The 13,852-nt window shown below is 38.2% G+C and overlaps 1 protein-coding gene across 3 annotated transcripts in view; it reads left to right on the top strand.

Annotated features, from left to right (window-relative positions):
- The window catches only part of EIF5A2 (eukaryotic translation initiation factor 5A2), a 14,732-nt gene extending 5,279 nt beyond the window's left edge, over positions 1-9,453 (top strand). For 2 of the 3 annotated variants that reach the window (XM_044667739.1, XM_044667741.1), the window contains exons 2-5: positions 452-651; positions 1,711-1,815; positions 8,033-8,164; positions 9,321-9,453. In XM_044667739.1, the coding sequence (XP_044523674.1) occupies positions 487-651; positions 1,711-1,815; positions 8,033-8,164; positions 9,321-9,380 (462 nt within the window). In that variant the 5' untranslated portion in view covers positions 452-486 and the 3' untranslated portion in view covers positions 9,381-9,453. Of the gene's footprint in view, positions 1-93; positions 174-451; positions 652-1,710; positions 1,816-8,032; positions 8,165-9,320 lie in introns of those variants that run through there. The other variant, XM_044667740.1, reaches the window with a different exon arrangement.
- Positions 9,454-13,852: the final 4,399 nt, after the last annotated feature.

Raw genomic sequence — 13,852 nt, 5'->3', positions numbered from 1 at the left:
GGTGGAAACTGTGCAAGTGTGGAGGGGGAGGGGCAGAGCGCTCTGGGCGGGAGTGGAGAGGTTGCACGCTCTGGGCTGGGGTGGGGGAAACCATTGGGCTCTCGGGGGAAGGACAGCACACCCCAAGTTGTGGGGTAAAGAGAGGAGACGGAGCACCGCCCTAAACCTGGGAGGTGGGGATACTGCACGTCCTGGGCTGGGGGAGACCGTCTCACACTTGGGGGGAGGGGCAGAGCGCACCCTCGGTTTGGGGAGAGAGAGGAGACTGTGTGTCCTAGGTTTGGGGAGACGGCAGGTGGAAGGCCGTAGCCACTGCAGGTGCGTCAAGAGTCGGGGTGTGGGCCCCCGCCCTGCTCGGGATGGAAAAGTTTGAGCAGTCTGGAAGGGGGGTGGGGCCGAGCCACCGAAGCCCCACCTCACCCCTTCCCAACACCCTATCCCCCCGGCCCAGTTCCCGCAGCAGCAGGACCACCGCCCCGACCCACCATGGCTGATGAGATCGACTTCACCACCGGGGATGCCGGGGCTTCCAGCACGTACCCGATGCAGTGCTCAGCCCTGCGCAAGAATGGCTTCGTGGTGCTCAAGGGCCGGCCCTGCAAGATCGTGGAAATGTCAACTTCTAAGACGGGCAAGCATGGCCATGCCAAGGTGACCCGCCGCGCCCGGCCCCTCTTGTCCATCCTCCAACAGAGCCCCAGATCACCCCCGATCCCAGCTGCAGGATGGGGCTTGGGCTAAGAACACTGCAGTCAGGGAGGGTCCGGGATGGGGGGCCCGGCAGCTCCAGCCTCTACCTAGGCGGCCCTTTGTCCGGAGCCTGTGCGCACACCCTGGACCCTGGCCATCACCCTGCACGGAGGAGTCAGGGGACCAATACCGGTGGAGGCTGGAGGGATACAGAAGAAAGAAACAGCGCCCCCGCCCAGCAGTGTGCAAAACAGTCTTCTCTGTCTGAGCCAGGAGCGCCCTCCCCCAAAATGAGGGACTGCCTTTGTAGCCCCAAACTTGGGACCCTGGTTCGTCTGCCACTCCTACATCTAATCTGCTCTCCAGAAAGAGTCAGTGATTATTCCCAAAGCACAAGTCTGACCTTGGCATTTCCCTACTCACCAAACACCCAAGGCTGCCCATTGCCCCTAGTGCCCCCTTTACTTCCTGACCCCCACTTACCTTTGGAGCTTTATCATGCATTACTTTCCTTGCCGTGCTCTTGAGACCCAGCCCAAACAGCTTTCTTGCTATGCTCTCATGATATTCCATCTTCTCACTCTGCCCCTTCATAACCTTCATAACCTCCCTGGCTCACTTTTGCTTCCTTTCGCCATCTCTGAAGCTTCAGAGTAAAACTTAGAAGCCATTTCCCACCTATGGCCTTCTCTTATTTCCTCCTCCCCAGCTGCTTGTGCCTGTCCCTCCAAATTTAACATATTTATTTTGTCTTGACTTACATAAGAATTTACTGTATCTTTTGATGGAACTTAAAGCCTTTGCCAAATTCCAAGACAGCTGTGTTTTTCTCTTGGTATCTTCAGTGCCCAGCTCAGGGTGAGCATGAGAAATGGAGCTCTAATTTATTTCTTAAAGAAAACAAGAACATACCTCCTATTTAAGAGAGGAGAACTTTAAACACTAAAATTTATATTTTGCTGTAGGCATAAATTATGGGTTACTTGGCAAAAATTTAACAGGCTTCCCATTATGTGTTAGGTTCACCTGGTTGGAATTGATATTTTCACGGGCAAAAAATATGAAGATATTTGTCCTTCTACTCACAACATGGATGTTCCAAATATCAAGAGAAATGATTATCAAGTAAGTTAATTTCCTTTCAATGGCAGATTTTTTTTTCTCTTAAATGTACACATGGTTTGTTACAAGTTACATAAGCCCAGGATTTTCATTTATCTCTTGCTTCTAAACAGGAAGGGGAAAATGTAAGAAAAATATCTATCTTAGATGCTGGAAGGAGAAAGAGAAAGTTATTTTCATTTTTTAGTAGTAGAGTTAATGTTAGCTTTTTTAAAAAATTACTTTTTTAAATTTTTAAAAATTCAGTTTTTAAAAAGTTGAATTGTCACTTTGAAACATTATTTCAGTGGTCTACAAAACAAGTGATGACTTGTACATTTGATGCTTTCTTTAAGTGAATGGGTCCAAAGTTTCATAGAGTTAATGAAACTACTGCTTAATAAGCTAGCTACCAAAAGTCCAAATTTCATAGATCAAGATGCTTCCCCCTCACTTGTTTTATTTTTGATTTGGTTGGCTAATCACAAGTGTGAAACTTCAAGTAGCTCTTAGAGTTGGTCAGGCCCACTCTGGGGTAAGTTTCATGCTTCTGCCAGCAAAAGATATGTATTAACACAAATAGATAACAATCCTACAATGTTTTATACTTTTTTGTTAAGTTGTTTCTCAAGTTTTTCAATCATGACCAACTCTTCATGACCCTATGTGGGGTTTTCTTGGCAAAGATTCTGGAGTAGTTTCTCATTTCCTGCTTAGCTAGGTGAAAAAACATTTAGATACTCTTAAAACATAAGGTTGGAAGAAAATAGTCACTGAAAAACCTGTAGGTACAAAAATATATCAATTCTTTGAGGTGGCAAAAATTTGGAAACTGAGGCAAGAAGCCTATCAGTCATGGAACAGCTGAGTCAGTTATGGCATATGAATGTGAATGGAATATTATGATGCTGTAAGAAATTGTGAAGAGAATAGTTTCAGAAAAACCTGCAAATATTTATATAACTTAATGCAAAATTTTAAAAAATTAATGAAATGAGCAGAACTAGGAGAACATTGCATACAGTAACACTAGTATTGTAAAGAGTCAACCATGAATGACTTAGCTATTCAGACCAATATGGAAACCCACAGCAATTCTAACAAGACTCATAATGAAACTTGCTATTCACCTCCAGAGAGAAAACTGATGGATTCAGTGCAAGAAGCATACTTTTTTTTCCCTCTTGTTTTCTTTTCCTTTGGGAATATAATGAGGAAACATGTTGTCTCTGACTTCATATGTATAAGGGTATTATAATTCTTGCATTTTCCGTGGATGGGGGAAGGGGAGAGAATTTGATACTGAAATAAAAAAATAAAATTGAAGTTTTAAAAAGGAAGAAATTAAACAACATATTTTCCTAAAACATGTAAAGACCAGATCATTCATACTGCCTTTTTTTGATAAAAAAAAAAGATCATTTTTTAAAAAAACTCACTGAATGAGAGGGGATGAAGACAACAACTTAACAGCATCATATAGTTTGAGTCTTCTCACACTTTTCTCTGACCATATTATGACCTATAAACAGTTATGCTCTTGGCTTTTAATTCCAATTGCAACTTAATTCTGACACTTATTTAAAATGGTTCTTCCATTGGGAAATAATAAGAGCCAAATGTAACTGAAGTAAAAAGATTCATAATTGGTCAAGTTACTCTCAAAGTAATCTTTTTCAACCACTTTTCTAGGTAGTTAAAATATCACATGTGGTGAGATAAGATATCATTTCATTTTCATATTTGTGTATAGCCAGGGGAGGTAGGAAAACAAGAATGCTAATTATATTGCTGAGGGAAATTTGAATTCGTATTGTTAGATTCACTGACCATCTCTTCAAATGTTGTAATTGTTATATCTTTCCAGGGTGATAGTATACCCATCGTATTTAGTGTGACAAGAACATAATCTAGAAAAGAATACTAAAAGTGGACAAAAAATTATTTTCTTTAACACAGACTTCATTGAGTCATTCATCTCTCTGATTCACTCCTAACTGGTGATGATTATTGTGTGTATCTTTTGCTTTTCTTTCAAATCAAGTCAGTTCAACAGATTTCTAAGCAACTGTGTGAGGAGAGAAAACTGCTAGGTTTGGGGAGACATAAATTAGATTATATATGGTCCCATTAGATGGAGAAGGGGCCACACAAGGGGAGAAGGAGATAAGGTCCAGTCACAGGTAGAAATGACACTAATGCCTAATAACAAAAGATTCTATGTTGGTATATTAGAGAGGAATGAAACAAAAGACAGGAATGGGGGAACAGGTAAGAAAGTTTTTATTTTGTGGAAGTAACCTAGGAAGCTGAGCTTTAAAGGACAGATGGCCAGTTAAATTATTTGTTGCAAAGGTTGGATAGAGTAGAATATTAGCGTTAGTCCTGGCTTCTAGTCATATAGTGAAGTCATCAAATCTCTGAAAAGGAAGACCAAAGGGTAACCTAGTTTGGTACTGGTTGTGTTGGTGTATATTGTTAGGACAGGTGTATATTGTTAGGACAGGAGAGGACACCCATTTCCATGTTACTTTATACCCATTCTGTGTTTAAAAGGAAGACTGATCTTTAGAGATCCTTCTGCCACACTACTGTCTTTATTAACCCTGTCCTTCACGTTTACATATGAAGTCCTTGAAACAACTTAGTTGGAAAAATCAGCCCTAGTGAAATAAGAATGAGGAATCTTGTTCTTTCTTTGCCTTTCTGTTGAAGCCTACAAAATTCTAAAACCCTCTTGTTACAGGATTGCATTTTGTATCTAATTTACCATTTCCCTCAGTGTTTAGCAAAGACTTTTGTGTGTGGGTGTGTTTCATCAGTATTTGTTGATTTAACTATTTTTATACTCTCTATAAAGTGAAAAATATCTGTCCATCTGTAATTTAAAACTAGACTTATGCTTCTTATAATTTCCTTTGTCTGTTCTCCCTTCTGAGAGTCTCAGAACTTCCTTAGGAAGGGAATGCTAGTTGCTATTAGTTTTATTTTTAAGAAATAGCTTTTACTGATATATTTTGTTTTTACATCACAGATATATCCCTCTGTACCCTCATTTCTTTTCCCAGAGAGTCATTAGTTATAACAAAGTTGTTGTTTTTTTAAAGAGAAAAAAAAGATGAACGAAAAAGCCATTTTTAAATGAAAAAACACATTTGAAAAAGTCTGTGCTCAGCATATTCCCCATACCTGTGGATCCTGAACTCTGCAAAGAAGAGAAAATATTATCCCATAACTCTTTGGGAGCCAAGTTGTCATAATTTCACAAAATTTTATTTCAGGCATTTTGATGTTCTTTCTCTTTATGTTAAGATAGTCACATTTTTTTTCTGACTCTTCTTGCTTCAATTTGTATCCTTTTGTCTGTCTTCCTCTGTTCCTCATGTTCATTGTTTCTTATAGCCCAGTAACATTCTATTACATTCAGAAACCACAGTTTATATCCACTCCACCATTGATGGGCAACTACTTTCTTTCCAGTTTTTTTACTACCACAAAAAGTGCTGCTATAAATATTTTGGTGCAGATGGAACCTTTTTTGTCAGGAACCTCTTCCTTGTTCTGTAGAATTTCTGGGTCAAAAGATACGAACATTTTAATCACTTTAGAAATATAGTATATTAGTGTTATCTCTCACTAGTGTTGTACCTCAACTCCTCAAACACTAGATTATGTTCTTTTTGCTATCTTCAGCAGTTTGTTAGAGGTGAGGTAAAACCTCGGATTGTTCAAATTTGCATTTCACTTATTAGTTATTTGAGACCTCTGTGTGTGTATATATACACATATATGTATTATGTATTTATATATGCATATATGTTTTTATAAATATATCTATGTCTATAAAATTCTTTTACTATTTGTTGTTAATAACTTTTCAATTCTTATTATCAAGTTTTTTCTATTGTCCTTTATAATTCCTTATATCCTTTATTTGGTTAAGAATTTGCTCCATAGATGTGAAAGGTTTATGATCTTTGGGGTTCTAATCATTTAATTGTATGTTAGAGCTTTTCAAATGTATTGCGGAATATGTTGACCTGACGGTAATTTCTACCAGATTGCTATCTAATATTTAGGTTTATTCAATAGATTATTGAGTTCAATTATGTATGATTCCTCCTTGTCTAATTTGCTTCAATGATGTACTTTTCTATTTTTTAATGATGTCACAAGGTTTAGGTGATTTCTGCTTTATTATATTGCTCAAGGTCTGGAAGTACAGTTCTCTCCCCCTCATTCCTATTTTTTTTCCCATGACATTCCTTGATATTCCAGAGTTTTTGTTCCTCCCAATTGAATTATGTTATTATTTTCTCTAGCTCTGTGAAGTAGTCCTCTGGTAGTTTGATTAATTAATTGTTTAATGGAAGGTAGCTCTTCTACCTTCCATTAGGGGTCAGAGCTAGCTTGGAAGAGAATTGCTAATTGCTATGGATTTTCTGCAATGTTGAAATGATATGAAATATATTCAAATCTAAGAACTGTCACTGTGACCTTGAACAAGTTATTTAATCTGTGTGAGGCTTCATCTGAAATGAGCATAGTGAGCTAGTCATCTCCAAGCCCAGCATCCTTTGCTCTTACCATTAAAGTTGCTTGTGGCCCATTGAATAGTGGTGTTATCTGTTATACCAAGTAGTATCAACAGATATGATGTGCTAAATAGATTTATATCATCAGGTACCTTTAGTCTTACAACTGATACTAAGTGTAAGTGTTTTGATTCTAAGACAGAATGTTAAGAGCTAGGCAAATCTGGTTAAATGGCTTGTCAAGGAGTCACACAGGTAGGACATGTCTGAGGTCAAATTTGAACCCAAGTCCCCCTGATTCCAGGCCTGGTGCTCTATGCACTTGTTAGTTACCCCTAGCAGTGTCATTTTTGTAATGAGTTCTTATTTGTGCTTAGGGGTTTCTTGTGTTACCAAACTTCATTGTTAAATTTTGTTGTTTGGTATTTTTTTTATCACTGTGATTGAATTATGCTCCAGATTAGTCTTGCTTAGGCCTTGAAACCTTACCTAATGCCAGCTTATGTGCAAATCATCTGGGTTTAGGGATGTGCACCTGGAATGGAAACAGGGTAGAAACAGAAACAAAGGGATCCATTTTAAATATGTTAGAGTGTTTTTTTGTTAGAGAAGGATCTTGATGGATTAATGGTCAAAAAGGCCTCAAAGTCACTGTCATCTTGCTATGTTCCAAGGTTTAGTCGTGTAAATCTTTAATTTGATCAGGCTCCAGGAAAATTGACTCAAACCCACAGGGGACTAATTTGTATCAGAAAGTTAATTTGATAGTTCAAAAAGCCAACCTAAGAGTTCACAGTGGAAAATAGCACTTTCTAATAAGGAAGTGTACTTAAGAAACCAAGGTTTGGTACCTGTTTGATAAGATTTCAAAGGAGTGAGCACATAGTAAGAGTCTTTACACTCCCCCTCCCAGTGCTTCAGACATTCGGCCCCTTTCCCACCAGAGGCACTGGCCACAATGCTGTCTCCACAATTCTCCCTTATTCTTTGTATTCTTCTGATTACATTGAAAAAAGAAACTTTTGTAGAAGCAGGTGTTTTCTTCTAAAATGTTTCTATAAAATACTTTATAACTCTGCTGTCACTCCCAAATGTGATTTCTTTTCTCCTTCGATTCCAAGACCGGCTTTTGTAGCTCATTGTGCTATCTGGCCATGAGCATCCTTAAAGTCTTTAACAGAATAAAGTAGCCAGACTCTACCAGAGCAGCCATCCCATGTCATTGAGTTTAGCTTTTAACATTACTCCATGAGCAGTTAAAAGGTATATCAGGCACCCAGTTGTAGTTCATTGTGGAAGCTCCATATTGCCTTCTTTTAAAAACAGTCAGTTTTTATTGCAAAAGGGGAAGCAATAGCAGCTTACATGCTGCTATTTTGGGGTGGGCTATATACTGCTCATTGGGGTAGATCATTCTCTCTGACACCAGAGATGGAGCTGGGCTTCTCACCAGAGACTGCTTTCCTTCACTGGTTTAGTCTGCTGGCTCAGCTGTTTCTTGTGGAGTCCAGGCTCTTGACTAAAATTTAGAGTTGCCAGTGGTAATATGGAACTGTAAATTATTAAACAATGTCCTTGGCCATGCCTGTAGCTCTTGCCTCTTTTCCTTAACAATTTAAGAACTAAAAGAAGGAAGCATTTAGGGGGGAGGGGGAAGTGTAATTTTCCCCTTAGAAATAATAAAAGTGCTTCCTCCTTTATTCCAGTTGATATGCATTCAGGATGGTTACCTATCCCTGCTGACAGAAACTGGTGAAGTTCGTGAGGATCTTAAGGTACCAGAAGGTGAATTGGGCAAAGAAATTGAAGGAAAATACAATGCTGGTGAAGATGTGCAGGTAAGGATTAATCGAGTAGTATTTTTGTGAGACTTTTAAAGTTCAGTTTCTTTAAAGGCAATTCTTTCCAGTCAAACACTGTATGACTTTGTATGAGTTTAATATGTTCTTGGTTTATTTGTACTAAACAAGGCTTTTAATCCTCAGTAACTGAAAGCCCACCCCAGAAGTCTTCCTCAACTGTCTCTTTGTTGTATGAAGGTCACCCTAGTTCCTCCAAGCCTCTGCCAAGGAGGGACATACTCATGCTGGTCCTGCACAGAAATGACCTCTGGCCTAGGCCCATCAGTGGCCTTGAAGAGCTGAATCAGACTTTTCTGGCTGAAATCAGAGTGATTCTTCATTAGAAGGAAGGTTGGCCACCAAGGGACAAAAACTTTGGCCCCAGTACATTAGGAAGACTGTGTCCAGGGATGCCGAGATGAAAAAGTTTTGAAGTATACTTTGATACCATGTGGTTGTAAAGCTTAATTTTTCTTTCTCAAAATTCTTATTATTTTTGCTGAAAACTAAATGGAGCTCTGTAAAACAAGTCAATCTCTTTAGAAATAGGTTGGCTGGTTGTCTATTAATTCAAGTACATCTTTACCAGAAAACTTTTAAAAACTGGATAGTTGCTGCCAAATACAAAACACATTTTGGAGCTTTGTATATCTTTTTTTTTTTTTTTTTTTGTATATCTTAAATAGGTTTTAGGAACTGGAAAAGAATATAATTGAAGCATCAAGATGACTGGTGCTCCCCTGAATTTAGTCTCAAGTATCAAGATTTAGAGCTGGAAGGGACCAGCTAAAGTGAAAATGAGATGTGGTCCTTCTCTTTTTACAGTTGAGGATCCTGAGCTCTCAAAAAGTAGAGAGACTTTTGCCAACTTCTCCCTCAAAGCAGCTGACAGATCCTTGTGCCCACTCCCCACTTTGAATCAGCTCTTACACTCAAAAGCTTGAGACTGCCTTGAAAACTTTTATGTAAGGAAAACACTATTGCTACAGCTTCTCAGGAGTCAGTTTTCAGATGTGTTAAAAATAATTGATTCCCAAACATGTTATTTGCCAAATATTCTCAGGCTGCTTTTGTAAGTGATGATTTACAGAGGCTCGTTATTCTTTTCCAAATTACAAGCCCCTCTAACCTGTCTGTGTTCTTGTCCTTCCAGGTTTCTGTCATGTGTGCAATGAGTGAAGAATATGCTGTAGCCATAAAGCCCTGCAAATAAACAGAACCCTCAGGCTCAAGCAAAATGCTTAGGTCTGGCTAAACCACAGGGCTTCACTTTGGTTCTTACTGTCACCAAAGCTCTGGCCTTCCTTCACAAGCAACCTCATATTTCTCCCCCCCCACCCACCTTTTTTTTTTTTTTTGGTTAGTTTTTTCAGAATAGTGCTGGATTCTAGATTAGTTTTGAAGACAACTGGCAATTTTTAAAAAATCACTTGGATTTGTAGTTCTCTATGTATTTTGTAGATTTGTTTCCTTCAACATTCCTGATAGCTGTTAGTTTATGGGTCCAAGAAACTTGAAAAGACTCTCTTCAGCAGGCAGATTATAATTTGCTTGAGCAAAAGCTTGAGCTTGACGGGAGATAAGCCAGGGTTTTAAGTGGAATAATGTAGTGTTGAAATAGCAGATGTTGGTAAGATTAATGCAGTATAATTCTAGACTTATTAACTTAAAATAAGAAAGTCTTATAGAATGGAATAATCACAGCTTAGAACCATGTGTGCCAAGCACAATTCTTAAAAGACTAAAAAATTACAGTGATTCAAAATTGCCAGTTGCCTTTCAAAAGTTCTAATGGCCATGTGCAACTAACTGTATTACCTCTGTTGTTACACTATTCTTTGCCAACTTTTTGGCATACTTATAATCTTACTCTATTGTGTCAAAGCCCTGCTTATGGTCAAGAAGGGACATTCAGAATGTTGGGTGAATGTTACAAAGCTGGGTTATAAAATGGGGGCGGAGGGAGTAGTTAAAGCTGGAGATTTTCACACGAGGCCTTTGTCTTCAGACTGAAAATTAGAAAAACGCCATTATAGTTGGCTTTTTCTTTTAGCTCTCTTTTTCTGGAAATATAGTTCAAAGGAGCAACTAGCTCCCTAAGATAATGTTTGCAAAACTCATGCAGTAAGTAAATGCTTGGCTTCTAACAGAATTTCAGCCACTCAAAACAATATTTGGCATTGAAACTTTTGTCAAACAGAATGCCAGAACTTGTTTTAAACTTAATATGAAAAAATTGATTGTCTTCTGCTACTGACATTTTACATAGTGTATCAAATGTAGACTTATGTATTTTTGTGTGTACTTTTTTTAAGCAGTTACAGTATATATGTTCTGGTTTGCTTGCATCTGCCACTTACATAGCAACCTTTTTTTGACTGACTATTGTGTGATTAATTCAGTAATGGGTCAAAAACCTAACTAGGAAAGAGCTATAGGACTAGAAAAATGATTTAGCTGAAGGTAAGATTGATTAACTTGTGCCACATTTCTTTAGTCTAGTTTGGTTTAGTCTTTTGGAACCTTTGGAACTTCTTTTTAGAGGTGGGAGCAGAGGGAGGCCAGGAGAATTAAATTCATGAACCAGTTGTGAACCAGTTCATTTTAAAGACTGATTCTGTCACTTCCCTCTGCTCCTGTATCTTTGTTCTGCCCTCACTCTCTTCCCCACTCCCCCAAACCCTGTTTTTAGCATCTTCACAGGCTCTGTGCTGCTGCTTCATCTGACCAGAGAAACTATGGGGAATAGCAAAAAGGTCAATCAACATTAGAAGATTCTCTTTCAGATGTAGTTTTCCAAATTACTAGAGGCAAGTCATTTGTGACCGTACTTGCTTCATTTTGTATACTTTACAATATCCTTACCTGCCCATCCATTTCAAGGCAGAGCAAGCAGGAAGTTAGCAAGTGCAGAGAAGGAACCTGGACAGCCACAAAGGGATCTTGCACCTTGAGGTCAAAACCAAGTTTGAACTTCAATTTTGTTTCCCTAGCTAAGGCACAGTTAAGTGCTGCTGCTTCATTTTTCCTGGCATTCTGTTTTCAGTGCCCACTCCATGCTTCTGGCTCTAACATTCTTAATTTTCTGCTAGTTTTTTGCATGGTGGTTCTCTGTAGAGAAAACTGGTAAGTGACCAAACGTGTTCAGACCACTGACAAGTCCATCAGAGTCCAAGTAGAAAATTAATTAGTTTAGCACAAATTCTAAGCTGGCATGCCCTAGGTTTTTCTGACATGTTAAACTTCACATAAGTATTTTTAGTGCAATGTAAGGATGAAAACATCACACCCCCTGTATTCCTAACTTAGTATCTTGAATGGTAAAAGCTATATTTATGCAGCTAATATTTAGTTTTTAACATACTCTTTCCCTGAAGTATTCTCTATAAAGTATAAATACTTTTTACTGTTTTATGTATAATCTGTATAGCTCTTTTGAAGGACCATTGATTTCCATGTATCCCTTGATAGAGAAGAGACTAAAGCAAGTATTCATTAGTTGGTAAAGTTACCTCTGTTTGAAAGAGGACGAGGACCATGCATTTTTAACTTAAAGAACAGAAATTACTTCTTTGAAACAAGAAATGTTGATGATAGGAATTCTTAATTATTCTTAGTATTGTTGCACTATTGGCGGCATGTGGTTAAAATCTTGTTTTCCCACTTGCAGAATATCAAATGCCATGTTAGCAGTTTACACAGTGTGTGGTATAGCCTATACATCTCCACATAGTCTATCTGTTTATTTTGCAGTATTAACCAGTGAGTTCAGAAAATTTAATGTTTCCTCATTTAGCAAACTAGATAAGATAAATTTTTTATCCATACTTTATTATTTGCTTTAAATTTTTTATAGGGTTACATATGAAGCAATTGAAATCATTGCTATCCAGATGTAGCATTTGCATCATAAACATAATTGTGATTCCTCTTGAGCCATCAGTCAAAATCAAGATTGTTACTAACACAACATTTAACATTTCTTTCATTGGTAGCACTAATTTTTAAATGAACACTCTACACTCCCAGCCAATGTTGTGGCCAGGGCACAATGCTGATAAACTTTAATAGATGCTGCAATAAAGCAAACTTGAGTAGGTTGTAAAATTATGAGTATATTTTCATTCTGAAAGTTTCCATTTTATGGCATTAACTGTGTGACTCTTCACACATAAGAAGCCTTGTGTGTGTTTTTCTTCTTTTCAAAGTCTTTCCAACTCTCTAAAGTACTGTAGTCTGTTAGTGCCTCAAACGTTGGTAAATTTTCCTTTATAGCCTTTCCAGTGCTTGTCGATGTTCTTGGTCTTAGATGGTTTCTCAACTGGAATATTTCTAGTTTGAGCTTCTTTGGAGTGTGTTGTTCTCAGGGCTCTTTTTGCTAAGTTGAAATTAGCGGAGACTTCATTATTTTATAACTGCAAAGACATTGCAGAATTTCCCTAAATCAAAACCCCTTCTGCTTGCTCACAGTGTGACATAAGTATCTGATCTTAGCAGGCTGTAAGCTTCATTCCAAAATAGAAAGGAAGAACATTTAAGATGGTGGCAGTTGCTGTATTGGAACCTTTCTTTAAAGAGTATTTACTCTAGAATGGGATTCTGTCTTAAACACTCTCCAAGGAAGTTTGCTCAGCAAAGTTTCTAGAGCACTTAATTATGAGGGAAATCTGTGGTGTTGATTCCAAAGTTCCTGTGTTGAGTGATTTTGAGATTAGAGCTGTTGGATTGAGGAGTGACGTATAATAAAGATGGCCTCTAGATTCAGCTTGTTCTCCAGAGGATAAGCAAGATTATAGCATTACCCTTAAGTTCTTTTGGGGGGTGATACTTATAACCTATCAAGGCAAATTTAAGTGCCTCAAAAATGTCGTGCTTTTCTACTGAGCACATTTCCCATAGCTTGGAGGATGCCCTAGCTCTGGGCAGGGCGTGCATCCACTGTAAGTGGCTGAAAAGATGCACTGGTTTAGGAAACTGTGCATTTTCCCTGTTGATGAGAGAAAGGCATTCCAAGTACTAGAAATGAAGGTTCTCTCACATTAAGTTCACAAAGCTTTGCTTTCATATTGGGGAGCTTAGGTGTCTCAGGCAGGTTTTTGAGGACATCACTGGAAATATCCGATGTGATGACTGCCTTGCCTTGTAAAGCTATTAGATTCATTCATGAATTCTCTTGTTAACAGCCTTTTGATGTTTGGGGCTGCAAAGAGTGGTTCTTTGGGGTGTGGTTAATAGCCACCGTAAATGAGACTCACTCAGGTGAAGACAGAATACTTGTTATAAAACTGTAATAAGATAGTGTAGTGTTTGAGAATTACTCATTCCGTTTCATCATGTATTCATAAATTTAATTTACAGAGAGGAGGCAGGGGGAGATAGATAATAGTTAAAATGACATTGAATAAATGCAGTGCCATTTTGCTAGTAACACAAACAGTTGTTTGTCTTAAAAGAAATGAATCTTGGCTTCAAACTGGATGCATCAGTGTGTTTTTGATATATCTTAAGATATGTTCAGTATCATAAAATCATCAGGATGAAGATTATCATTTTGGATTTATTTTTCACCAGTAATTACAAATGTTAGTATTTTTGTTTAACTCACCAAAATTGTTGAAATCCTTTGAAATATAGGTGGTGAACTCATTAACTATCATTTTATATCTGTACTGTTGTTCCATTTTT

The sequence above is a fragment of the Gracilinanus agilis genome, chromosome 3, assembly GCF_016433145.1.
Source record: "Gracilinanus agilis isolate LMUSP501 chromosome 3, AgileGrace, whole genome shotgun sequence".
NCBI classification, from domain to species: domain Eukaryota; kingdom Metazoa; phylum Chordata; class Mammalia; order Didelphimorphia; family Didelphidae; genus Gracilinanus; species Gracilinanus agilis.
Note: the sequence above shows the minus strand (reverse complement) of the source record. Positions and strands in the feature narration are given on the sequence as shown.